The 25,715-nt window shown below is 39.8% G+C and overlaps 1 protein-coding gene across 5 annotated transcripts in view; it reads left to right on the top strand.

Annotated features, from left to right (window-relative positions):
* The window catches only part of DLG2 (discs large MAGUK scaffold protein 2), a gene marked incomplete at both ends in the record, with an annotated part of 787,463 nt that overhangs the window by 250,377 nt on the left and 511,371 nt on the right, over positions 1 to 25,715 (top strand). Inside the window, one exon of one of the 5 annotated variants that reach the window (XM_082013955.1) lies at positions 68 to 145. The exons of the other annotated variants lie outside the window; for them this stretch is intronic. Within the exon in view, the coding sequence (XP_081870081.1) occupies positions 68 to 145 (78 nt within the window). Of the gene's footprint in view, positions 1 to 67; positions 146 to 25,715 lie in introns of those variants that run through there. 5 annotated transcript variants of the gene reach the window in all.

The following is a 25,715-nucleotide window of genomic DNA, read 5'->3' as shown; positions in this document are numbered from 1 at the left end:
GTGGGGGAAGTTTCTTGGTATTTTTTTGTGTGTGCTGCATATTCAGACTGAAATCTTCATCACTACAATGTTTGCCTCTATCTGGTATGCCAAGAAGCTGGGACGCAGGTTTGTGCATAACGCCAGGAAAGCAAAAACAGAGAAGGTATGTTCCTAGTGGGAATATAAAGCCTTATGTCTCATGCAAGCTGCTTGCTGGCATCCTGTTGTGTGTCTGGTTAGCTTTTTTTAATACCCTGAAAAACGACCTATTGCTATTCATGATTTCATGCAAGAATCCTTGAATGCTTTGCATATTAGTTACTAAGTACTAAATATTTAAATATTAAAAGGAGAAGATCCTTTCAAAAGTCTTTATACCCTCTTTTATTTATTTTTTTTCAAGATAAACAGCTGTACATCTGGTATGTTGTCTGTTAAGGGAGCACTCCAGTGAACTTGTTGCTGTGCTGCATTATTTTTACTAGTACAATATTAGGCTCTTAAACAACCTTTCATTGTTTGCTGCTGGTATATTTTTTCTAGTGTGGGACCAATGAGAATGTAATAACATTTATAACGTTCGAGAATTTTGTTTCATGATACTTGTTGAAACCGTGCTGCAGCATGGATCCCTTTTAATAAAAAGATATAGGTATGTAAAAACGGTCAGTACTATCTTTCAGTATTTTTCTTCTCATGAAATTTATCTATGTTTAACCAGCTGTCTTCTGGACGTCCTTGTAGGTAAGGTTCTTCTGCCGCTTTTCTCTGTGAGCAAAACTTAAACTGCTTTAGAATTCGCAGTAATGATAATTGGGGGATATCAAGGCAATCACCTTTTGTTTGAAATATAGCAAGCATTTAGTTAGTAGACCTGCATTCCAGGTTTGTCTAAATTAACATACAACCTTTTTTCAAACTGGGACTAATTCCTCTTTTATAAACACAGCGTTAGATTGGGGGAAAAAACTTAGATGTAATCTTATAAAGTTACCTCATTAGTCTGGTAATGATGGCTTCCGCCTTTCTTGCTGTCTTTGATCTAGTCAAAGAATATATAAATGGGTTGCTTTATTATTTCTTTGATATGTCTTGTGCTATATAATACAGGTGCCAATCTACTAAGTAATTATGCATTACCTGAATTCCTTTGTAACTGGAAAAGCTCTTCACCTAGACAAAATTATCAGAAAAAAATACATTATGTTTATGGTTGGGGAACAGAGAACGGGCAGAGATTTGCTTTTTCTGCAAAATATTCCCAGTGGTTAAAAAGGTGCTGTGAGGTAATTTTGAAATTTAAACATCCAAGCCATTGGGAAGTTAGCCAAATGAGTGATTTATATATTTCATATCGTATGCATAAGGGAAAATAGAAATGCAAATAGCTGTACATAGGACTGTCAAAGTTTCTTTGTCGTTAATCATATTTCAGCAAAGAGGGCATCATATCAACTCTCCTGGTGTTTGTGCCTTGCTATGGGAGGAAAAAAAGTTGCAGACTGGATCTTCCTTAGTCCTGAGGGGCTCCCTCCAGAGGAAGATTTGCTTTCAGGCTTCCTCCGAGATGACAGAGGCAGGATGAGTGGACACATTCCACTCCTGACACAGTGGGGGTCCCTCAGCAGCTTTAGAAACAGGTTTAGTATGGGTTGTTTAATTCATGTATGTGCATAGATGATTCCAATAACTTTGAAAAATTCCATACAGCAGTGCCAGAATATTCACCGAGAAAATATATTCTTCTCTATAGAGTCTTGTAACATAGGCTAAAAGAATGTTTTAAAAATTTTTACTCTTGTTTTCTTTGCCTTAAGATATTTGAAATATTTCTGTACAAATCTATTATAATGCTACCTATTTGGCTCTATAGGACTTTCAAAACAATCGAGACAACTCAGGTCCATGCTACTCAACCTTTCAAGCCACACCTCATAGTTTTTAGAGAAAAGCTTTTTTAAAGGTTACCTGAGCATGTTATTAGCATATTTGCAAGGGAAATAAATTTTTGCCGGAAGACAATAAGTATGCAAGAAAAGATCTTGTTAAATGTTCATTTCTTGCCTTATAGCAAAAATAAAATTTATTTTTTGGAGGTTTATTCTACAGTCAGGCCTTGCTTTTAATTTTTTTTTCCATAAAAAGAGTAGTCCAGCAATGGCAGAAAATCCCGTTCCTTGCAGGATGCTATTTCAGTAAGTGCTATTGATGATTGGAAGCAACACTGACATCTTCAGTACAATACCTTGGTAACAGGAGAACACAAATATGAAAATAGGTCTATCAAAAAGTAAATTAAAAATAACATTTAACTGCATGGCTTGCTTTGGTTTTCTCTTTTTACTTATAATGGTTGAATAATGAAATTATTATGCAGTTTTACCCTACGTATTTTTTTTCTGGAAGAATAATTAGCTTTTTCTCCGTGTACATGATTTGAATTAAACACTGTTTTCTTAATGTGCTTTTGGGAGGTAATAACATACAGCAATAATTTCTAACAGCCTATGTGTGCAAAAAGATTTTCTGCAGTTAAAATCTGGACAGCGGGGATCGGAAGAGTGTGTCTCCACAACAGATTTTTCTGTTACACTTAGTTTCTTTGGATGAGTACAAGTCAAGAAATTTTTTAAGCAGTATTTCTAAGAAACAGAAATTCTGTATGAGCCTATTTCTTTTCTTAGGACCAGGAAGAAAATTGTGGGGGGAGATGACAGAAGAAGGTTGTCGCATGGGCTCATGCGCGCACACACACACATACGCACAACCTGGCAGTGTAGTTCCTTAAAACGTCAGAACTTTCGGCCTGAATTGTGCAGAGAGAGGACTTGAAGTTGGATGTCACAGGTGACCGTTTTGGGAAGCAGAGTCTCCAAGGGACAAGACGGAGCATGCGGCTGCACACAAAGGCAGGGGAAAGGGCAGTCCCTTGTGGGAAGAGCTAAGGCGGCATCAGCGTGGCAGTGTGGTGCTCCTCCGTGGGTGCTCCGTACCTGCGTGAGGGCGTCTGGTCGTGGCGATGTGGGTGGCCTTGGCTCCCAGTGTCTCCAGAGCTCCCCATCTTTTCCAAAGCTGGAGTTCCCATGGCCATACCTGCCATCTCCCCGTACCCGAATGCGGCAGTCCCTGCTCTGTGAGAGCTGGCATGCAGACTGCCTCAAAACGAGTGGGACATGCTCGTTCTTGGCACTGTCAGCCCTGCAGAGTTGCAGCCCGAGGACCCAGGGCTCTCAGGAGCCAGAACTTGGCCTGTGCTGGAGAAGCTATTTGGGGCTTGGTGAAAGGGAAAGGGCAAAGGGTACTAGTAAGTGGCAAAGAGTTGGGAGACCAAAGGGAGGAGGTGGACCTGTTCTCACTAAGACCCGTGGTAGCTCCTGTGCTGGTTTTCTTCTCTCCCTAACCAGTACCTGCTGTCGTGTGCCAGCACTGCTGCTCCTGACCTGCGTTCCCCGTCCTTGCTTCCCCTCTAGCCTGGCATTTCCTACGAGGCTGCGGTCAGATGAGTTGGACCCTGTGGTAGGGCACTGCCTCATTGACTCCCACACAAACTTAAGGACTTCCCAGTAGATATTAGGCTTCTAAAACCTAGACATGAACTCTTCCTATTAAAATTTCATCTGGGGAGTAGAGAAGACCTCTGGGAAGAACTGGATGGGTGGCAGCCTCAGGTGTCCTAACCACCATGTTAACTGCTCTTTCAAGTTAAGTAGCGTGCAGCAGTATTTTATTTGACCCATATTTTTTTGGTATATTGAAAAGCCTTATTTTAATTCAGAAATGGAACAAAATATTTTGAAAATCCTTAAAACTTTGGAAAATTGAACTTTTTTTTCCATTCAGTCCTGGATAAAACTTCTTATCTCTATAAGTAAAACAAGATAATGCATATTAATTGCTCTTAATGTTCTCATTTTGCTGTGGAAAACTTAAAGATGTCGAAGTTCCTTATACTTTATTGTTTTTATTAGGCTGGATAATAAACACTTTGTGGCATATATTGCAGTTGTTATCTACAAATTCTATCTCAATAAGGTTGTCTTGGCTTGATTGCTAGTGTTACTCTCACCCTCAAGTAGCGAGATATTTAGTGTACAGGGGATGTTGCCACTAATACTGCCTGAAAACTACTGAACTTTCAAGGCAGCTCTGCTCTTACCTATTTTATTAAAGTTATTAAAATGCTTTGACTTTGTCACATGAAAGGATTATTGTTATGACAGTAAATGTGATCATTTGAACATCAGAACAAGAATAACTTAAGGCAAAGATTGATGTCTTGAATTTTTCTCATTAAACAACAGTTAAGCAGAAATCAAGAGATGTTAACTGCATGTGGTTATGCTATAAAAAAAGTACTCTAAGTGATTGGAAGAGGTACAGAAAAGTTACTGAGCAATTAATCATGTTGATCTGAGAGGGAGAGCTAAAACTGTGTGAAAAAGCTGATAATGCTTCACTATCAATATGATAGAATTTGGGTTTCAAGGTTCAAAATGAAAAGTGGGGAAAGATTTGCCAAAGTCACCCTATTATTTGATTTCAATGGGGAAGTTGAATAATGTTTTTTCCGCGTTTTTCAGAAGTGGAACATGTTTCAACCATGACAACCAAATTATAAACACTCTTAGAACTAGTCATGTTGTTGAGTTTGTACATCTGAAGACAACAATCACTTCAAAAGGAGATTTCTCCTTGTGTTTTATTTTTGGGAACAAAACAACAGGGCCCATGTAAAGTGTTTAAATGAGCTGACTTTCACCATCCTTTCACAGAATAACATTGTTAGAATTCTCTTTCTAGCTTTTAGAGACCAAAGTGCTCTTATGGTGTTAGCAGTTCTAGGAACTGATATCCTGTATTTGAAAATATCTACGTTTTACCTCAGAAGGTTTAGTTTATCATTCCCGTTTAAGTCATTTATTAATTTTATAATTCAAGACAGAAGCAATTTAACTTTTAAAAATAGTATATATACACAACTCTATATATAAAAAGACACAAATATCATGCAGTTTCTGGACTATCAATTGTAAATAAAAATAAAGATTACCCATAAGTAGTATTTACAAACTGAACACTATCATTTTGAGTGAGTAGTTTTAAATGAAATGTAGTGCAGACTAGATAAGTAGAACATAGTCCAGCAGCTGGTTTTTCATTCTGTGTGCCTGGGTTTAGAGTCGTTTTGGGTAAATTGAGTATCCTTGGTAGACTGTCATCCTACAATGAAATGTTTGCAAAAAGACAGGAAAAATTGCCATAAGAGGTTAACAAATTTGGGATGTGTAACAAAAAAATAGTCTGTAAACGTAGGCATATTTAAGTCTTTTTCTGACAGTGTCCTGGAAACGGCGACAATTAACTCTTCATGTCAAGATGACACTTGATATCTAGATCATTTTCATATCTGTATTTTCATGTAGCTAATTGCAGAGTAGGCTGTTCTAGGCTATGTATCCTTGTTTCATTTTTAATTTGTTTGCAAGTAGCTGCCCAGCAATCTAATTTGAAAGGGATAAGAAGTTCACTTGAAACAGTAATTACTCACAGCATAGTAGGAGAAACTATGTGATTATCCTAAATCATAAAACATAAGACCAGATAAACACATTCTTCCTTACAATATTTTGAGAGAGATATATATTGAATTCCAAACAAGATAAACTCTCTCTTTCCTTCGATATTTGCATGTATACATTAGATTTCTTAAGAAGTGCTCTCTTTTAAACCAGAGCTTACCAAATTATTTCCAGTCCACTGGGGTTGCGATGAAGCGACAAAACTTGCAGGTCTAGTTATTGCCTCGGCTAAAGGTGGAATGACTGCTTCGCTGAGGGACATCTCCGGTAGCTGCCAGGGAGGACAGGTGGATGGTTTTACTTGTATTTGGGCAAAGGAGGGCGCGTGTTGACCGGATTCAACGGGATGACGAAAGTGCATCACTTATTTCTAGAACTACCTGTTCTAACAGATACCGGAGCGATCTCAGACCCCTGGAGGAATCCTTCCACTCGAACCTTGTCAGTGCTCTATGCTACAGTTTTACGGAGAGATACTATCTTTTCACACATAGCTATGTGGAGAAAAATATGTGAATGTTCCTGTAACCAGAGCTTGTTGTGCCTTTTGCTTTAGCACGGTTGGAATTCTGAGATATTTTCTTATATTGTGATTTAATCCAGAAGCATATAGCTACTCAACTCTTTTTTTTTTTTTTTACCCTTTTTTATTTGCTGTTGGTTATAATCCCATACACGCCGTGATTAATATATAACAGTAGGGATAAACTGCTTAAGTAGAGATTTATTATGCTTATAACTCACTTCCCCCCCACAATCACCGTAATAATAATAATAAATAAATTCAACTAATCTTGAAAAAAATGCAAGGGTGATGATTTAAAATAAGATACTGATCAACAGTAAACTACTGAAGTTAATCCTTTGCAATCTTATCTTTCAAAGTAATCTTTTTTCTTTTTTTTCATCTGTGAGGTGTTTTGCTCTTGCTTTCCTCACCCATTCCATCTGCACAGGCCCAGCACCTCCCTGTAGCAATTAACGAGCAATAAGGGAGAGTCCTGTTTTAAATTAGCTTTTGTTCACAGAAAAAATCTCTGTTAATCAGCCGTAGGTGAACTCTCTGTAAAGAGCAGAATATCTTCTCTCTTTCACTCCAGTTTAATCTAAGAGGACTCTAAATTAATCTTAGCTGGCTGCCATATATTGATGATGCCTCTTCTCTTTCCCCCATGCGTCGTCACTCTGGCAGACACATTGCTCTATGGATTTATTTGCCTGGCAGGTACAACAGGGTCTTTCATTCATAATCCGTAGGTATCTACAGCGCGTCACTTAAAACATCTTTTCCTTTGCTGATTTAACAAGTGTTGTGATCATCTTAGAAACGGGTTAAGTAACTTTCCCAGTTGAATTTCATCGTTTTGCTTAAAAACAAAACTAAGACGGACAGGAAGACATTCAGGAAACAACCGCCACACCGATGGTTGCATTAATTGCTACTCTGAGTGCTCATGCTGTGACTCAAATGGAATCAGTTTGGACCTGCTTCTAATGAGTAAGTGGGTTTATTATCATAGCCTACAAGCTACTCTTTTTTTCAAAGAAAATTTTTTTCTCAGTTTCTCTTTCCTGTTTTCATTCAATAAATAATTTATTGTTTCCCCTTGTTTTATTTTCTTTTTTTTAAGAGAAAAAGTGATGTATCTACTGTATTTGAAATTTTAGTTGGATTTTCCACTCTTAGACTACATAGTATATCATGTTCTGTTAAATCCCAGTGTGTAGCATTGTGAATATAATATTTAATTCATAAGGTGCTCGTTATTTTATTGGAATTGTTCTATTCCTTTGCATTTTTATGCAGTGTTCAAGTATATTATGAAAATGGCTTGTGTGATGTGCAAGTATGATTTTTTTTTTATTCGCCTCTCTGTCCTGCATATGCAATTCAAAATGGTGCATAATAAAATAGTTGTTTGATTTGCATTCTGAACTGCATTTGGCATCACTTGCTATGTTTGCAAATAGAGATCAGTTTGAAACACTGACAAGAAACAATCTGTCCTTTGGCATTAGAGTCCCTGGAGAAAACTGAGATGAGAATTCTCTCACTAGGTCCTAAGGTAGATTATCAAATTATACTTTACATGTTTTTAATACACTCTATGGGCTATTACAGCTGGTATGTATCTAACTTGCTCCCACTGGAAGGCACCCTGCCAAAGATGTGTGTGTGCAAACAGCTTTAGTAAAATTTAGAATTATTGTCATGTAATAAGATTCTCGAGGCAGTTTATTTTAAAGGAGGCACATTTTTTTATATGGTGCAAAAAAATTTCTCTGCCATACACTACTTAAAATGTTGATGCATGTCAGGGAAAGCTTGGTTATAGCTTTAATATGTTAACAGCTTCAGATGAGCGATTTGAAAGAATCAAGGGATTAGCAAGTACGTGCAGAAGGAGAGTTTTTACCACCAGGAAGGAGGCCCAAATGTCATGTGAAGCATTCACAAACTGTTCTGAAGACTGAAGCTCTCTTTTTTTAAAACAGCTTACACACACCTCAGCAAACAGCAAAACAAGGTTCCCCACATCTCCCACCCCCCCATTGCAAACCGGTTCAGAAATGACAGCCTTTAGATACAAGAAAGCATGTGAAGCTGCACACCTTGCACAACTCTTAGCTCTTCTGAGACAGCCAGACCAGGTTGCCTGACCAGCCTAGTGGCCTTCTATGATGGAGTGACCACATCAGTGGACAAGGGAAGAGCTACCGAAGTTGCCTATCTGGAGTTTTGTAAGGCCTTTGACACAGTCCCCCACAATATCCTTCACTGTACATCAGGGAGAAATGGATTTAGTGGGTGGACTGTTGGGTGTATGAGGAACTGGTCGTATGGTCAAATCCAGAGTGTAGTGGTCAAAGGCTCAATGTCCAGATGGAGATCGGTGATGAGCGGTGTTCCTCAGGGGTCCATACTGGGACCAGTACCCTCTAATATCTTCATCAATGACATGGACAATGGGATCGAGGGCACCCTCAGAAAGTTTGCAGACACCACCAAGCTGAGTGGTGCAGTTGACAGCCTGAGGGATGGGATGCTATCCAGAGGGACCTGGGAAAGCTCAAGGAATGGGCCTGTGTGAACCTCATGAGGTTCAACAAGGGCAAGTGCAGCGTCCTGCACTCGTGTCAGGGCAACCCCCGGTATCAGTGCAGGCTGGGGGAGGAAGGTATGGAGCACAGCCCTGCCGAGAAGGACTTGCGGGTCCTGGTGGATGAAAATCTGGACATGAGCCGGCAATGTGCGCTTGCAGCCCAGAAGCCACCCGTGTCCTGGGCTGTCCCCAAAGCCGCGTGGCCAGCAGGGCGAGGGAGGGGATTCTGCCCCTCTGCTCCGCTCTGGGGAGACCCCCCTGCAGTGCTGCGTCCAACTCTGGAGCCCTCGGCACAGGAGAGACATGGACCTGTTGGAGCGGGGCCAGAGGAGGCCACAGAAATGATCCAAGGGCTGGAACAGCTCTGCTGTGAGGCCAGGCTGGGAGAGTTGGGAGTGTTCAGCTGGCAGAAGAGAAGGCTCCGGGGAGACCTTCTTGCAGCCTGCCAGGACTTCAAGGGGGCTGATAAGAAAAATGGGGACAGACTTTTTAGCAGGTCTTGTTGCAACAGGACAATGGGATGATGGTTTTAAACTAAAAGAAAGCAGATTTAGACTAGATCTATGGAAGAAATTTTTGATAATGAGGGTGGTGAACCCCTGGCCCAGGTTGCCCAGAGAGGTGGTAGATGCCCCATCCCTGGAACCATTCCAGGTCAGGTTGGTGGAGGCTCTGAGCAACCTGCTCTAGTTGAAGATGTCCCTGCTCACTGCAGGGGGGTTGGACTAGATGGCCTTGAAAGGTCCCTTCCAACCCAAATGATTCTATCATTCTGTGATTCTATGAACCAGTGATGATACCAGCAGTATGCCGAGTGACTCATTATGTTCAGCTATCTTAATAGTTAAGCAGTTATTTAATCTTACCCTGTATTAACTAGCCTGAGATTATCACAGCTTGACAGTGAAGTTACTTCGTTATTATTAGACTGGAGTTGGATTTGAACAGCAAACCTTGCATGAAAAGTCTGTATTTCAGTCCTAGTCTAAGATTTTTTTCAATTTACTTCAGTCTGTGTTCCGTTAAGTTCTTCTTCCACATTCCATGCAGCAATGTTTAAAATGAGCATGGATTGATTAATAGTAGTGATATCACGGCTTTAAAAACTTACCTTACAAGTTACCTTGAGAAGCAAGGTCGTGTCAATAGGGTAATGTATTAGATGCTGAGGTGAAATGAGAGGCCTGCTACCAAGCGTGTACTTCTTTATTCTGTTTAGAGTCTTGAATAGCGACAGCATGAAATTTTAGAAATCCATGAAATATTCTTTAGCCCTGAAGCATTTCACTCATTTTCTAAATATGATACTGTTTTCCAGTTAGCTGATGAGTTTTGTATACATAGCTCTGGTTTTCTTAGCTGACAACTTTTCTAAAGATTCTGGGTGAATTATTTTTGACAGGACTGTCATGCACTTTTATAAGGTAGCAAAAGGTCAGAGTATTCTATATTATTAATAAAAACAGCTTGACAGTTAAGAAGTATCAATTTGCCATTTGGAAATAGATGTTCAAGGCTAAGTGAAAGCGATCCTATTGCAACTCTTTGCTTTCAGGACTAGACTTACAACCTGCTCATTGTTTTGTTTGGTGCAATATTCTGTTGAATGAACCTTTCTCTTGAAATGGGACACGCTGCTGTTGCTCTTAACTCCCTCCAGCCTGTCTTGGTTTGCTCTCTCCATTCTGCGCGTTCATCTCTGTTCATAAGGGTAAAAAAAGTCTGTGCCTTCCTCTTCTGAGAGCCATGTTATTTGAGTCAGGGAGACAATAGGAAGGAATCATTTAAAAAAAAAAAAAACAAACCAGAAAAAGAGAACTCTCCTTGTCCATCTTGTTATACATTTAACAACTTCTGAAACATTCGGCTAAATTTATTGACCTAATACCTGTTTTGAAAGCTCACCTTAAATAAATACGCTGCATATCACCCTTGCTATTCAGGTTCAACAGTGGGAAGGATATATGGATGTTGAGATGGCTTTAGAAAAGGTCTGTGTGCAATTTCCTAAACTGTTTATGAGCCAAAATTTTTAATATAAATCTGGATGTATAAATGTAAATGCATTCAAAAATTCGTACCTGGGAGGTTTTGAAAACTGAATCTGAAACAAAGAATTATGTAGATGCTCACAAGAAAGTTAAAAGACCATTACTCTAATTAGATAGTACTGTTAGCAAGGAAGGCATTGAATCAAGAGTTTTACCTTGCAAATGTAAAAAATAACCTGCTGTAAAGAATACAATGCCTTTTTTCTCCAAATTCCATTTATTTTAACTGGCAGATGAAGTGCATTGTGTTTTTAATTAATTTGAAATGCCATTCTAAAGTTATTTCTGTTGAAAGTACTGCAGGGAACAGACCTATAAGTGAATAGCAAACTGGATAGCCAAGTACATGATTCTTCACTTAACTGGGAAGGACGAATCCCACAAAAGGGAGCATGTTTCCTACTTCTTGTTTTAGAAATTTACCCTTGCTGCCCATAATACAGTTAAGACTTTTATCATTTAAAAGATAGTTTAATTTCAACAGAGCACCTTCAGCTTTGCTACTATTTGTAATTAAATATTTAGTTGTGTAGTAAATTAAGCATGTCATGATCTCTGCAAAGTGGTTCTCCGTTTACTGCGGCATAAATGTTTTACAAGCTGCTGTATTGTTTCTAGTAAATTAATAATGAAGATTTAGATTTTAACTGATTAATAATCTCATTTAGTATTTAAGAGGAATCTAATTTAGGAGTGGAAACAAAATGGAGGTAAACATCTTTGGCAGTGATCCCAGTTCTCTGACAAAGTCACCAAATAATAAGAAAAAAACAAATCAGGGTAAAAGAAATTAAGAAGTTGGAACTTCTAGGAGAAGAAATGTTTCCCTGTGAAAACTGAAAATGCTTTCTGAACTGCAGTGTACTTGCACTTGACTTGGTTTAAAGCAGGTTTATGGTGACATTGTAGAAATATTGTAATACTCCATAGAATATTACTTCTATTTCTGGTGCCCATAAAACAAAACAAATATATTAGGAAATGTTCAGAAGTAGGATGGTCTAAATAAGTTGTTGTGGGGTGGGATGGAAAAAGCTCAACACAGCAAGATTAGAGTTGTGGATAGGTGTTCTGTCACAGTTAGATATTGGGAAAATGTGGGAATGAGCAGGCTATTGAAAACTTTGTGCGTTCTAAAAAGTGATAAAGTATCTGGGGTTGATCAACTTTAATATCAAAGTAAGGTATGGTGTGCAGAGGAAGGAAAATTAACTCTCAGGAACAGCTAAGAAGGAGACATGCATCACATCTTGCTCCTCCTTCTACAACCTGGAGGCCTGAAGGTTGGGCTGGTGCAGTTACAGGATCTGTGCGCCTCTTTTGATGCCTTCTCTAATGCTGTTCGGGGTGAACAGCTCTGGTTTTGCTATACGCATCCGTATCTTCATCACTCAGAGCTCTGACTTGAGGTAGTAACAGTAAGTAACAGTAAACAAAGTCAACACTTCATAGCTTCGTCAGGTTGCTTCCTGATGTTGAGATGAAATTCTTCACCAAGAGCAACGGGCAGTAACTGTGCAGCTTTTACTTCTTGTATCTGCCATTTTTAATTTCATACTTTCCAGGACTTTTTCTGTCAGTAGACCTCTTGTGTCAGTAGTCCTTTTCTGCTTTTAGGAAGTAAAGTTTAATCCAAGAACTGAAATACTCAGGTTTAATTTTGGGTGTGTATGTGAAACGTTATGGTTTGTGGTTTAGAGGGTTCCCCTGGGTTCTTCCAACAGTCCTTTTTGGCCATTCTTCTGTTACGATCTAATTTAAAGTCAAAATTTGGCTCTATCACAAATTTTCTGGTACAAATGACTTGAGTAGAAATACCATGGTTTACCAAGGATCAGAACTTGTCCCGCTGTGTTTTTCTGTACAAATAGGTCATATTTGTTGAGTGGAGAGATTATTTTAATTGACATAATTAACTATTCTTGTGATTATCTTAGGCTTGAAAATGCATTTTGCTCTTTCCCAATTACAGCTTTTTCTCTGATAGACCTAAACATGCTGTGTGTAATAATGAAGGTGGTTTTGGAAGGACTTAATGTATATAATTGAAAACTAAGATGAGGTAGTCTTCTATCAGCAGGAGGGTAGGAGAACTGGGCTGTATAATTGAAGTACAGTGTAATGGGATTACCTACAGTTTTTAAACATTGCTTTCATTAAGGAAAATAATAAGCATATTTATTAAATATAGTCTCTGCTTGGGACAATATTTGTTATCATGAAAAAGCTTTTGTAATTAAGCTTGGGTATAAAAATGTATTGAACATACTATATCAGTTTCTGGAAAATGCTTTTGTGCATAAAATTTTACTAAAATAGAAAGAGCTTTCACAGCACAGGCAGTTAGCCAGATATTAGTATAGCTCACATCTAGCATTCACTGTAAATTTTTCTATGTGCTTTCAATTTAGTCAAGGTCAAATCAACAGAAAAGTCACAGTCAAATATACTTAAACATTCATCTTTATGAAAATTTTAATGATTCTACTGTTTTTCATGGTTTTACTTAGTGGAAGTAAAGGCTGGATTTTTTTTCCTAAAGAGTATTTTCTTGGTGAAGCTACAGAAGTATGATGCTTTGTTTAGGTATTATGGGGTGGGTGTCTATGACCCAAGTTCTGCAGGTGGGCACATAAAATTCCCCTAGGAGTCCTTCTTGTCCTTAAACATGCATCTGGGAAAATCCCCATAATAGGAGAAAACATTTCCAAAATGTTTAAAGCATTTTGAACGTGATTGCTACGTTGGTGCTTGGGATATAATCTGGTGGTCCCTCTGGATGCTCTTTTATTTCTTTTCATTACCACTTTCCAGGATTTTTTTTCGGAAAAGCACTACATTAAAGTGCGTAGCTACTTTCCTTAATCAAACTTGTACTGAAAAGAACTGTCTTCAACAAGTGTTGCAGACTGTCCTGGATTACTTCCAGGAGTTCTGCTATGGCAGTGCCACGTTATTCACTGGGCCATAAGGCATGGCTTTATCTACAAGATATAGATGGATTTGGATTTGCTGATGCTGTGGGTATGTACCTTAGAGTAAATGTGTCTTCTGTCATACTGTACGTATATAAAAATGCTGTTTCTCTTAATTTAAAGAGAGAAGGCTGACAAGGGTACCTTAGTGTACATTAAGGCTATATGGAAAATGTAATGCTAAAACTCAGAGAGAAGGAGAAGAACATTAGTTCAGAAAGTTCTGAGTTACTGCTGTTGTAACTTCATTCTTTTTACTTCGAACAAGGTGAATGTATGCAGGAAAGGCCACAAAAAGAAATCACAGAATAACAGTATGGGTGACCCTGTGCTCAAAGCAGGTTGCTGAGGACTTCCTTGCTCCAGACCTTCCCCTGTTCTCAGGGATCTGGGATTACTGAAGGCCAGACTTACCAGTTAGCAGCAAGGTGAAGAAAGCACTGAGTAGCTCAGCCGTTACCATGTCCTCTATCACCAGCTCCCCTGCCCCATTCAGCAGTGGGCCCGCATTTTCCCTTGTCCACCTTTTGCTGCTAAGTACCCGTAGAAACCTTTCTTGTTGCTTCTCATGTCCCTTGCCAGATTTAGCTCTGAATGGCCTTTGGCCTTCCTAAGCCCATCCCTGCATACTCAGACAGTGTCTCCATCTTCTTCCCAAGTCCCCTGTCTCTGCTTTCACTTCTTGTATGCTGCTTTTCTATATCTGAGGGTTTTTGGGAACGCTTTTTTCATCCATGTAGACCTCCTGCTACTCCTACTTAACCTCTCATTGGGATAGATCATTCTTGAGCTTGAGGGAGATGATCTTTGAAAAATCACTAGCTCTTCTGCGCCCTTGTTCTGTCCAGGACTGTATCCCACGGGATTCTTCCAAGCAGATCCTACAAAAAAACAGTCATAGCTTTGGCTTATGCGTGGTGCTCATTTTCAAGTATTTTATTGCAAGAGGAAATTCAGGTCCAGTCTCCAGAATCATTTGCCACACCGAGAACTGACAGAATGATGCCAACTCATATAAATCTGTACAAGTTGTTCTCGGGGGAATGTATAAAAATGGAAAATCTAATCTTGCATACTAGGTAAAGACGTCAGTCTTTAATCACAGCTCTACCTGGCTTCTTCTCAGATGCAGATTTTTTTTTTTCTTTCCTTATGACTGCTAAGGATGATTATATCTCATGCAGGGGAAAATCTTCTGGAAGCAGGAGCTGAAGAATTCCAAGGAAAAAGTTCATGTCTTTTACATGTACAAATGAGTTGTAGGACTTCAAGAAAGAGGGAAATATGTGATTTGGAACATATGGCTAAATACTAACTCAGTTTTAACTGTTCTAGCTGCTTTCTGCCTCAGAACTGTCTCTTTGCCAAGACGTTTCACAAAGCGCCTTGCCTTTATGTCGGTGTGTTTGTGTCTTAAGTGCAATTTGCAACAACTGGCAGCTTTGTGTTCCTTTTCCCCAGGCGGAGGGTTGGTCAGTATTTTCCATCCCAGCTTTCAGCAAGTTCTCCGTTATCTTGTGCTTGCTAGTGACATTCCCATGCATCTCTTAAAAGTTTCTTTTACTCTTCCTTTCATTACCCTCACATAAATTTGGCCAGTTAAACCACATAGCGAAAGTTTCCTATTTTTTCTTTCAACTACGGCATGCTGAAGTAACTTCAGACTCTGATACTGACAACACAGTGAAGGAGCTTGTTCCTCTGTGGGACGTTGAAGCCCATAACTTCATGAAGAAAAATGCGGTATTGGTTATGACAAAATTAATGAATCCTTTTTTTTTTTTTTGAGAGAGAAGTTAAAAGCAAGAAAATACAGTGTTGTTGTAAAGAAAATACAGAGTTGGTTCTGGGTTGCAACAGCTTTCATGAGGGTAATAATTCCACAGTTATTTATCTCTTCTGCTCTAGCCATGATGTTGAAGGCCCAACAAGTTTTCTTTAGAATAAGTATCTCAGAAGACAGACCATGAAGATGCCTTGCAGATGCCTGGCTGTTGTTTGTTCACGCAGTTCATCCCTCCTTCCTTCCATTCCTGCTAATGAAACTCTCCGTTCCGACAGTTCATTGGCCCTAACTAAAACACCAACTCCCCCGCCTCCCCAAAAAAACCCCAAAAACACAGACTTGATAATCTTTTTCAATGATTAATCAGCCCAATTTCTGGGGTCAGATTCTGACTTTACCAGGGATTTCAGAGACCACTTATTAAAGCTGTTTTACTTGTCTCCAACTTGAAGACACTATTTCATGTAATAGGCTGAACTAGATAACTTTTGGCAACCAGTTTCCAACAGGCTGCTGAGTCTGAAGAGTTTGAATGGGTGATGTGAAAAAAGATGAGATGTTAGCAGTGACCAGGCTGAGAAAATCCACTCACTGACAAAATTGTTTTTTGCTAAAAAACTTGTGTATTGAAGATGATGAAGAGCTGGAACTGAATGAGAAGCTGACAAGAGAGGGAAGAAGACAACACAGAGTCAAACTCACTTGATTGCTTATTTTGATGTGGAGTTTGGTTTTTAAATTTTCCTTCTTTAGTATGAAAGGGCATTATGTTCTGGGATGTAAAGTATGACTGCCAATAGTCTCCCCTGTTTTGGAAGAAGTGTGTTTAGACAGTGCAAAGTGGGTTGCATGGTGAAATGCTTTGGTTACAAATAATATTTCTGGCTCCTGTGAGAGCTGAATTAAAATGAGTAAAGTAAAAGACAGAAGTTAGGAACAGGAATACTTAGTTCAGCTTTGGAATCATGCCAGCTAAATGCCATTAAATAGATCGGGACCTAAGAAGAAGACACAAAAAGTTCACTCTAGCTGCCAACTGAAAGAACAGGAAAGGGCAAATATAACCAAGGGAGAACGAGCAAAAACGTTGGAGCATGAACAAACCGCAGAAGTGGCGAAGGCAGGCAGTCACTAAGAGAAATAGTAGATCTGTAAGGTAGGCTAGAAATGCAGGAAAACATTTCTGAGAATAAAGATACTGTGTAAATGCCCTTATAATGTAGGAGGTTGTTAGGAACCTGAGTAAAAGTAAGATGAGCAAAATAAAGCAGTCAGAACACCCAACCTGGGAAGAGCCAGGTTGGACATGTGAGAGGGGAAAGTGAGATGCTGAGAATGCACAGGAGGGTGCTGTATTTTGGAGCTGCCATATGTAATTTCAAATAAAGAACCTGTCAATTCTTTTCTTAAAATGTTCTCTTCATTTTTTCAGATTATGACATTAGTTATATCTTTTTCATTACTCATTAATACTTGTTTTTCCAAATATTTAAAATATATCTAAAGAAAAACTTGTCGTCCTAAGGTATTTTTAGGTCTTTAAGTCCATTTTAGTAAAATTTTAAGTAATGATAAGTAATTTTAATGAGTTATGGATAACAAAATTACATCATTAAACAGTACTTCATCATATATGACAGAATCAGGATCCTAGTGAGTGAAAGATACTTTTCAATATTTATATGACTTTCTTGATTGTTCCCCTTTCCCCTCGATTTTCTGAGTATATTTAAGTGCTTTGGACTAGTTTTGCTCATCATTTAATGGAACAGCTGTGGTTGAGAGGCTAAATGATCTTTTATGAATCCAGAATATGAGCCTTGCGCTGAGCCTGTGCCAAACATTGCACCCAGTTTTCTGAAGTGCTGATGGGTAACTATTCATTTAGCCTGGGCTATGAAAGGACAAAACAGACCATTGCAAAGATATACCCATGAGTACTTCTGGCAATAGGTGCTGGCCTTCCTTAGTCACATGAGGTTACTAGCCTGGGGAAAGTTCTCTGATGGTTAGTTATTTTACAGCTTATTTTTCACTAGAGACTGTAATTAAAGAAGCAGCTATACTTTCAACATGACCATTTACCAGATTAGCAAAGTGCTTGGTAAGCAAAATTATAATGACTGTAAATTGCCACGTGTTTCAACTAGTTCCATATCCTGATTTGCAAATATCTTCAGCAAACCACCTTTCCATTAGAAAAAATCTCCTGGTAATAATTTTGATTAATTTATCTATTTATTTATTTATTTAATTTCAAAATTAATTTATTCAGGCTACTGCTCGGCTGTTGGAAGTCTTGTCAAGCGACATCATGCTGTAACTGCTGTGAGAATCTCTCTGCAATTCACAAAACTTGTGTTTCATTTTGCCTTGGAAAAAAAGCATATTTTTGAAAAAGTGGTTTTTGACAGATGGGATTGCTCTGGAGCCAGCTGCACTGAGTAGCAGGATGCCATGCAAGTAGCTGGGCAGTGCACACTTACGCAGGTCCGCAAGTGGAGTCAGTTGATGAGGACAAATCTGGTACGCTGCTAGCTTGAGATGCCCAGGCTCCAGCAGTACCTGTTTGCTGACAAGACTTCTCCTGTGCACAACATAAGAAGTAAGAAGTTATTTCTAAATTAAAAGCTTGGACAGCTAAATAGTATTTAGGCCTGCCCATATCCTAAAAAATGAAGTTTGCGGAATTCCGTTACACTTTAGTTCAGTTGAAGCACTGATGAACCACATTTCAGAAGTGTTACCCAGAATGTATAGGATGTTGACTGCTTATTGAGATTTTTTTATAGAATATTTTAGCACTGTTCAATTATAGTTTGATCAATTCTGATGTTATGGGATTGGGGCAACGACATCATAAAAGTCTTTCAATAACCTTAGCTGGTAGCTTCAAAACTGAGTAAAAAGCTTGCGTGCCTGCTTTTTAGGGTATTATCCTGAAACACTGAAGTATTGACTTTTCAGAAAGACAGATCCTTTGATGTCTTTTACAAGATATTTTGCATTACAAAAAATAAAAGGCAAAAGATTTAATCCCTGTCAGAGCAGGTCAGGCTAAGTCATACTTACCAGCTGTACTCTGGTGTGAAAAGGAAGTGAAACGAGAGGTTGCAACTTTTTTTGTCTCATCTTGCATGATGAAAATCTGCATTATAAACATTTTTTGGAGAATCCTTTTCTAGTAGCGCTTTGTGAACCTATGAATCTTTGTGCATCTTTGTCTCTTTCTGATAGTTGTTAACATGTCTTCCATCATGGTGCATAGTAATTTTTCACATTATCATACAGTTTTACTGAGGTTTTCCCAAGCTTCCTGTGCTTTTTGTCTTGCCAGTCTGCTTAGATTGTGGGGGTTTTTTGTTCTTAAAACCGTTTTTGATAGCAGGGATTTTGGGTTTGCAGATAATAGAAGGATCTTCATGCAGTCTTGAAATGCAGTAAAAATATGGTAAAATGAATACTGCTGTTTTATTGTGATTAATCAAGATTCAGTAAGGAAGACGTGACATCAAGCTGTTTTCTGTAATTGCTACTAAGAGCATTATCACCAGTACCAAATTATAAGTATATAGATTAATATACAGTTAAGTTGTGAGCAAACCTAAGTTTGTTTAATTGCTACTACAGTACTTCAAATATATTAAAGGTAGTTACTGTTGGATGGCTGTCATTAATGTGCAGGCATATTTTTCATAAATTATTGTAGTGAAGTAAAAATAAATCCATGACACGGATAATTCATCACTCATCATTTTATTTGTAGTGTCACCATTGAAACTTTCTTCTTGCAGACCAGATAATAGGCAATCAGTCAGTAATTCAGGATGACTTCTGTCCTGAATGATGGAAATTCCACTTAAATGTTTAAGACTTTTTTTTCTTTAAAAGAAGAAACCTTGTGAAATATAAATTTTCCCATCTCTTGGATAAGAAGAAGTGAAATGCATGTGACTCAGAATAAATCTTAATAAAAAAATGCAAATCTAATGTTGTTTGGTATGGTATTACTGTTTACTAGGTAAATCTTCTAATCATAGACTCATAGAGCAGTTTGGGTTGGAAGGGACCTTTAAAGGTCATCTAGTCCAACCCCCATGGGGGGGGGATTAGCAATGTGGATTGCTAACAAGACACTCGGCCTTAAAAAGAATATATATAGACAAATATTCAAAACTCATTCAGGTTCTTTCTTCATTCAAGTTTCTTGTTAAATTCGATTTCCCTGTGAAGTTCCCATTAAAAAAAAATCCTTTTAGTATGAGCCTTACCATACTTACTGAGTTTAACAAACAGACTTTGGTGAATTTAATCTGGGAAATAGTTGTCAACATGCAATGCATGTGTGCTCGTAGGTATGAAATGACAAATCCCAACGCGTGCTAAAAGGCTTAACCTGTTGTTTGCACAGTGTGAGGGAAAGGCATGAAGAATATCTGACAAAATTAGTTGCACTAAACTATTCTACACAACAGCATCCCCATATAATCTGCATAATACAAAATTTGCAAGATACACATTTACCTCTCTGTGATTTTGGCACAGAATAAAAGAAGCTCAAAATTTGTATTTGTAAATTTGTTGTACACTGGAGAGGGAACTGGTGAATAAGGACATCTTTGTTTTGTTCCAACCTCCTCTCCAGGTTCTCCTCTTCCTTTTCTTCTTTCGCTTCTGGGTTGCAGTCTACGCTGCCACTCTTCCCAGCTGGAAGTTGTCTTTTTGTGCAGACTTTTGTGCTGTGGGTCTTCACGATATGTTGGATCGCTCTACACCTGCAGTTCTGAGTGATGACATGTGGAATATGCATTAGGGTAAAAACACTTTCATGTCATAAATAGCCATACTTTATTTAACTAGTTAGGTTTAATTATTCTATGGTCACAGGAGAAAAATGTTGCATGCATGCATGCACACTGGTTTGGTAAGATCTGCATAGTTTAATTTTTAGCCATGGGCAGCAGCATATTCTTAGGTCTGGGTTCACCTCAGCCTTAAGGTAGGAGCAGAGTCACTTTGCCCCAGTCAGTGGACAAGGTTACGTTCAGGTGTGACTCATATTTACATATGCTGAATTGCTCCCTGGAAATGATTTTTTCACCATATGGGGAGGGAAGGTTGACTGGGCTTCTAACACAGGCAATAAAAATGGGCTGAAATCTGTCCAGGACCTACTATACACATCTACTCCTCTTTCACCTCGTTTCCTCCCTCACAAAAATGAGACTGCTATAGGGAACACTGCTCCTCTGTCGCATTTGGGATAATACCTGCGGAGCAAACCTCCACCTTCCATGAAGGTTTCCTTTCTGAAGCCTTCTATAAAATCACGCAGTACTTTTAAGTGCCCGTATCACTAGTCCTAGCATATGTGTGGTAGTAGATCTTTGTGGCGAATAATAGGAACAATCTTAAAAACTCTGGATTTCCTGGGGAACAAACTCTATGCCAGAAGTTTTCTCACTGCCTTTTCCTAAAATCAGGCAAGGAAAACCCAGCAGCTGGCTGGCAGAAAGTCAAAATGCCAATAGAAAATGTGTTAACACTAGTAAAAAGTGCACATGGGCATCTTGAATATGATGCTGCGTTTCCAATAGTATACACAGCAGATGAATTAATAAGAGAATATTTTGAATTTCAGACTGAGTAAGGTCAAAAACCACAGCCACTGCATTCGGTTCTTTTTCAGCCGTTGAGAAATAGGAATTGTAATTAGTAGTGAGCTAGGTGTCTGTTTTTAATGCAAAATTTATTCCACATCTTAGACGGTTGTATATGACCGAAGTATTGATTTTAATGTATCTGTCAGAATTTAGCTGTCATTCACATGTGTGATATACCTTATTAATTTGTAGGCAGGGACATGCCTCTTTAAGACTCGTTTCCTGTGTAGATAATATACTGCAGTTCCCTGGAGACCTTATATGCATTTCACAAAAGCCAGCACAAACAGCAGGCTAGCTAATACCAAAACAAGTGATTAATATTAATTCCTGTACTCCACTTTTGTCAAAGGTTTTGGAATCAGCGTTTTTCTTTCTCCTGGAAGAACATAAAATAGGAATACAAATTCTAGGATGCCTATATAGCAGTCTACTTTTATGTCAGATGTTGCTATTTTTCTACTTTCTTGCATAATAAAAATGGTTTCTTTCCCCCTCTTCTTTTACTCTCAGTATTTTTGCCCATGTTGTTTTTTTTAATCTAAGAAGTAAAAAACAGTATATGGCTTTACAAAGTAAGTTACAGGTAGCTTAAAATAGCCATTACAGTACATATTAAACAACATATATTACAGGTAACCCACAAAAATATGTTCCTGACTATATCTAAAACTAATCATGTGCCAACACTGTCTTATTCCCCATCTCCTGGATTGTATCTTCTTTCCCTTTCCGTATTTGGAAATGCCAATCAGCATGTGTCTGAGATGAAGAAAGATGATGTACACCTGGTACTTGGTAGTAAAGGGTTTGTACTTCTGTAGCCTTCGACAGTGTCTCCCACAGCATTCTCCTGGAGAAACTGGTGGCTTGTGGGTTAGACAGGTTTACTCTTTGCTGGGCGAGGAACTGGCTGGACGGCCGAGCCCAGAGAGTTGTGGTGAACGGCGTTAAATCCGGCTGGCGGCCGGTCACAAGCGGTGTTCCCCAGGGCTCGGTTCTGGGGCCTGTCTTGTTCAATATCTTTATTGATGATCTGGATGAGGGAATCGAGTGCTCCCTCAGTAAGTTTGCAGATGACACCAAGTTGGGTGGGAGTGTTGATCTGCTGGAGGGTAGGAGGGCTCTGCAGAGGGATCTGGACAGGCTGGATCAATGGGCAGAGGCCAACTGTATGAGGTTTAATAAGGCCAAGTGCCGGGTCCTGCACTTTGGCCACAACAACCCCATGCAACGCTACAGGCTTGGGGAGGAGTGGCTGGAGAGCTGCCCGGCGGAAAGGGACCTGGGGGTGCTGGTTGACAGCTGGCTGAACATGAGCCGGCAGTGTGCCCAGGTGGCCAAGAAGGCCAACAGCATCCTGGCCTGTATCAGCAATAGTGTGGCCAGCAGGAGTAGGGAAGCGATCGTGCCCCTGTACTCGGCACTGGTGAGGCCGCAGCTTGAATCCTCTGTTCAGTTTTGGGCCCCTCACTACAAGAAGGATGTTGAGGTGCTGGAGTGTGTCCAGAGAAGGGCAACGAAGTTGGTGAGGGGTCTGGAGCACAAGTTTGATGAGGAGCGGCTGAGAGAACTGGGGTTGTTTAGTCTGGAGAAGAGGAGGCTGAGGGGAGACCTTATCGCTCTCTACAACTACCTGAAGGGGGTTGTGGTGAGGTGGGTGTTGGTCTCTTCTCCCAAGTAACTAGAGACATAATGAGAGGAGATGGTTGCGCCAGGGGAGGTTTAGATTGGATATTAGGAAAAATGCTTTTACTGAGAGAGTGATCAAGCATTGGAACAGGCTGCCCAGGGAGGTGGTGGAGCCACCATCTCTGGAAGTGTTCAAAAAATGTGTGGATGTGGCACTTCAGGACATGTTTTGGTGGGCATGGTGGTGTTGGGTTGATGCTTGGATTTGATGATCTTAAAGGCCTTTTCCAACCTTAATGATTCTGTGATTCTATAGAAGCTTTTCAAGAGCTAATTAGAACAAAGAGTCATAGAACGGTACAATCATAGAATCATAGAAACATTTGGGTTGGAAGGGACCTTTAAAGGTCATCTAGTCCACCACTCAGCTTGGTGTTGCCTGCAAACTTGATGAGGGTGCACTCGATCCCATTGTCCATGTCACTGATGAAGATGGTAGAGAGTACTGGTTCTAGTACACACCTCTGAGGGACACTGCTTGTCACTGATCTCCATCTGGACATTGAGCCATTGACCACTACCCTCTGGATGCGACCATCCAACCAATTCCTCATCCACCCAACAGTCCACCCATCAAATCCATATCTCTCCAAAGTAGAGAGAAGGATGTGTGGGGGTCCATGTCAAAAGCCTTACAGAAGTCTAGATAGATGACATTGGTAGCTCTTCCCTTGTCCACTCATTATAGAAGGCCACTAGGCTGTCAGGCAGGACTCGCCCTTGATGAAGCCATGCTGGCTGTCTCAAATCATCTCCCTGTCCTCCATGTGCCTTTTCATAGCTTCTAGGAGGATTTGCTGCATGATCTTCTGAGGCTCTGAGGTGAAGGCTGACAGTTCGGTAGTTCCCAGGGTCCTCCTTGCTACCTTTTTTAAAAGTGGATACAATGTTTTCCTTTTCCCAGTCTCCAGGGGCTTCACCTGACTGCCACGTCTTTTCAGATATCATGGAAAGCAGCTTGGCAACTACATCAGCCAGTTGCCTCAGGACTCTGGGATGCATCTCGTCAGGTCCCATAGGTTTATGTATGAACAGGTTCCTCAGGCAGTCTTGAACCTGATCTTCTCTTCCAGTGGGAAGGACTTTGCTCCTCCAGTCCCTGTCTTGTAGTCCATCCCCTCAAGAAGTGTGGAAAGACAGACTGCCAGTGAAGACTGAGGCAAAGTTGTCATTGACTACCTCAACCTTCTCCTCCTCCTGTCTTGCTCATCAGGGGGATACACTTCCTTTTCTGACTGACATACCTGTAGAAGCCCTTCTTATTATTCTTTGCATCCCTTGCCAAGTTCAGCTCCAGCCACATCTTGGCCCTCCTGACCCCATCCCTGCACAACCAGGCAGCGTCCCTGTACTCATCCCAGGATCCCTGTCCCTGCTTCCACTGCCTGTGCATTTCCTTCTTGCCCTTTAATTTGTCCAGCAGGTCTCCACTCAGCCATGCTGGTCTCTTGCCTTCCTTTCCTGATTTCTTACACTGGGGATTGAGAGCTCTTGCACTCTATGGAAGGTGTCTCTATAGAGCTGCCAGGTCTGTTCGAGGGCAGTTTCCCAGAGGGTCCTATTGACTAACTCCCTGAAGAGCTGGAACTTTGCTTTCCCAAAATTTAGGGCCCTGACTTTACTCTTTGCTTGTCCCCATCCCTCAGGACTGCGAACTCCACCAGTGCATGATCGCTGCAGGCCAGGCTGCCTCCAATCTTGACATCACCAGTTAGCTCACTTGTGTTGGTGACCAACAGGTCCAGTATGGCAGCCCCTCTGGTAGGTCTGGCTGTTACCTGGCACAGGAAGTTCTCCTCCAGGCACTCCAGGAGTCTCCGGGATTGCCTACAGCTCGCCGTGCTCCTTTTCCAGCAGATGCTGGGGTGGTTGAAGTCCCCCAGCCAGGACGAGAGGCTGCGAGCGTGATGCCTCCTGTGGCTGGAGTGAGAAGGCTTCATCAATAGACTCTGACTGCCCGGGCAGCCTGTAATAGACACCAACCACAAGAAGCTGATCTTTACTAAAAATAACATCTGTAAATACTCCAGTGAAAAGTTAGGTTATACTTACTAAATTACCATCTGGAATACTTTGTGAACAGCAGAAGTTAAGTGTTAGAATAAGGATTTATTGTCATTGTGATTTTAACAATAAATAACTAAATAAATAACTAAATAATGCTCTCTGGCCTCAAAAGGCTAATCCATAGCTTTCAGCTTGCCAGTGGCTTACCCTGTAAGCTCAGTATAAGTAGCAGAATCAACAACAGTGGAAACACTAGAATTCTTTCCAGTGAGGATCTGTTTTTTTCCTAAATATTTATGACTATTACTAACTAGTGTTCTTTTTTTAAAAGTAAATTTAGTGATTTTGAATTCTTTTTTCTTTTTATGAACCCCTGAAACGTCTACTAAAACAGTTTTATATCCGTTTATGATCGTGTTTAGCTTTTGAGGTCTGGAAACTATAGTGATATACCCCTCAGGCTTACCCTAGTTCTTCTTTACTCAATTGTGATTTTCCAGGAGATTTTCCCTAATGGAATTTTTCACATAGATTTCTGTTTCTGTAAAATCATATCTTTTAGTGATTATTTTGATGGGAAAAAAAAAAAAAGCATGTGAGGAATTGCATTTATCTTATGTGAATAAAGCCACTTCTGACTTTTGAGTTGAAAAATTTGGTCCTCAGTCCATATCATTCTACCAAGTGGTTCACTGGTGAGGCGAAACCTACTTTTTTTAGGTGTTATTCTAGCAATGTCTGACTTGCTTGGTATATCTACTGATACTGCTTTTCTCATTAATCTTCGTTAAAAAGATCAAGTAGTATGTATTCCATGATCATGGAGTACTTTTCATATAGATGACTTCCATAAGGTATCTGTTACAAAGTACTTCG

Source organism: Phaethon aethereus (genome assembly GCF_964289735.1).
Source record: "Phaethon aethereus genome assembly, chromosome: 1".
In the NCBI taxonomy this organism is placed as follows: Eukaryota; Metazoa; Chordata; class Aves; order Phaethontiformes; family Phaethontidae; genus Phaethon; species Phaethon aethereus.
The sequence above is the reverse complement of the archived record's forward strand: the minus strand, read 5'-3'. Positions and strand labels throughout refer to the sequence as shown.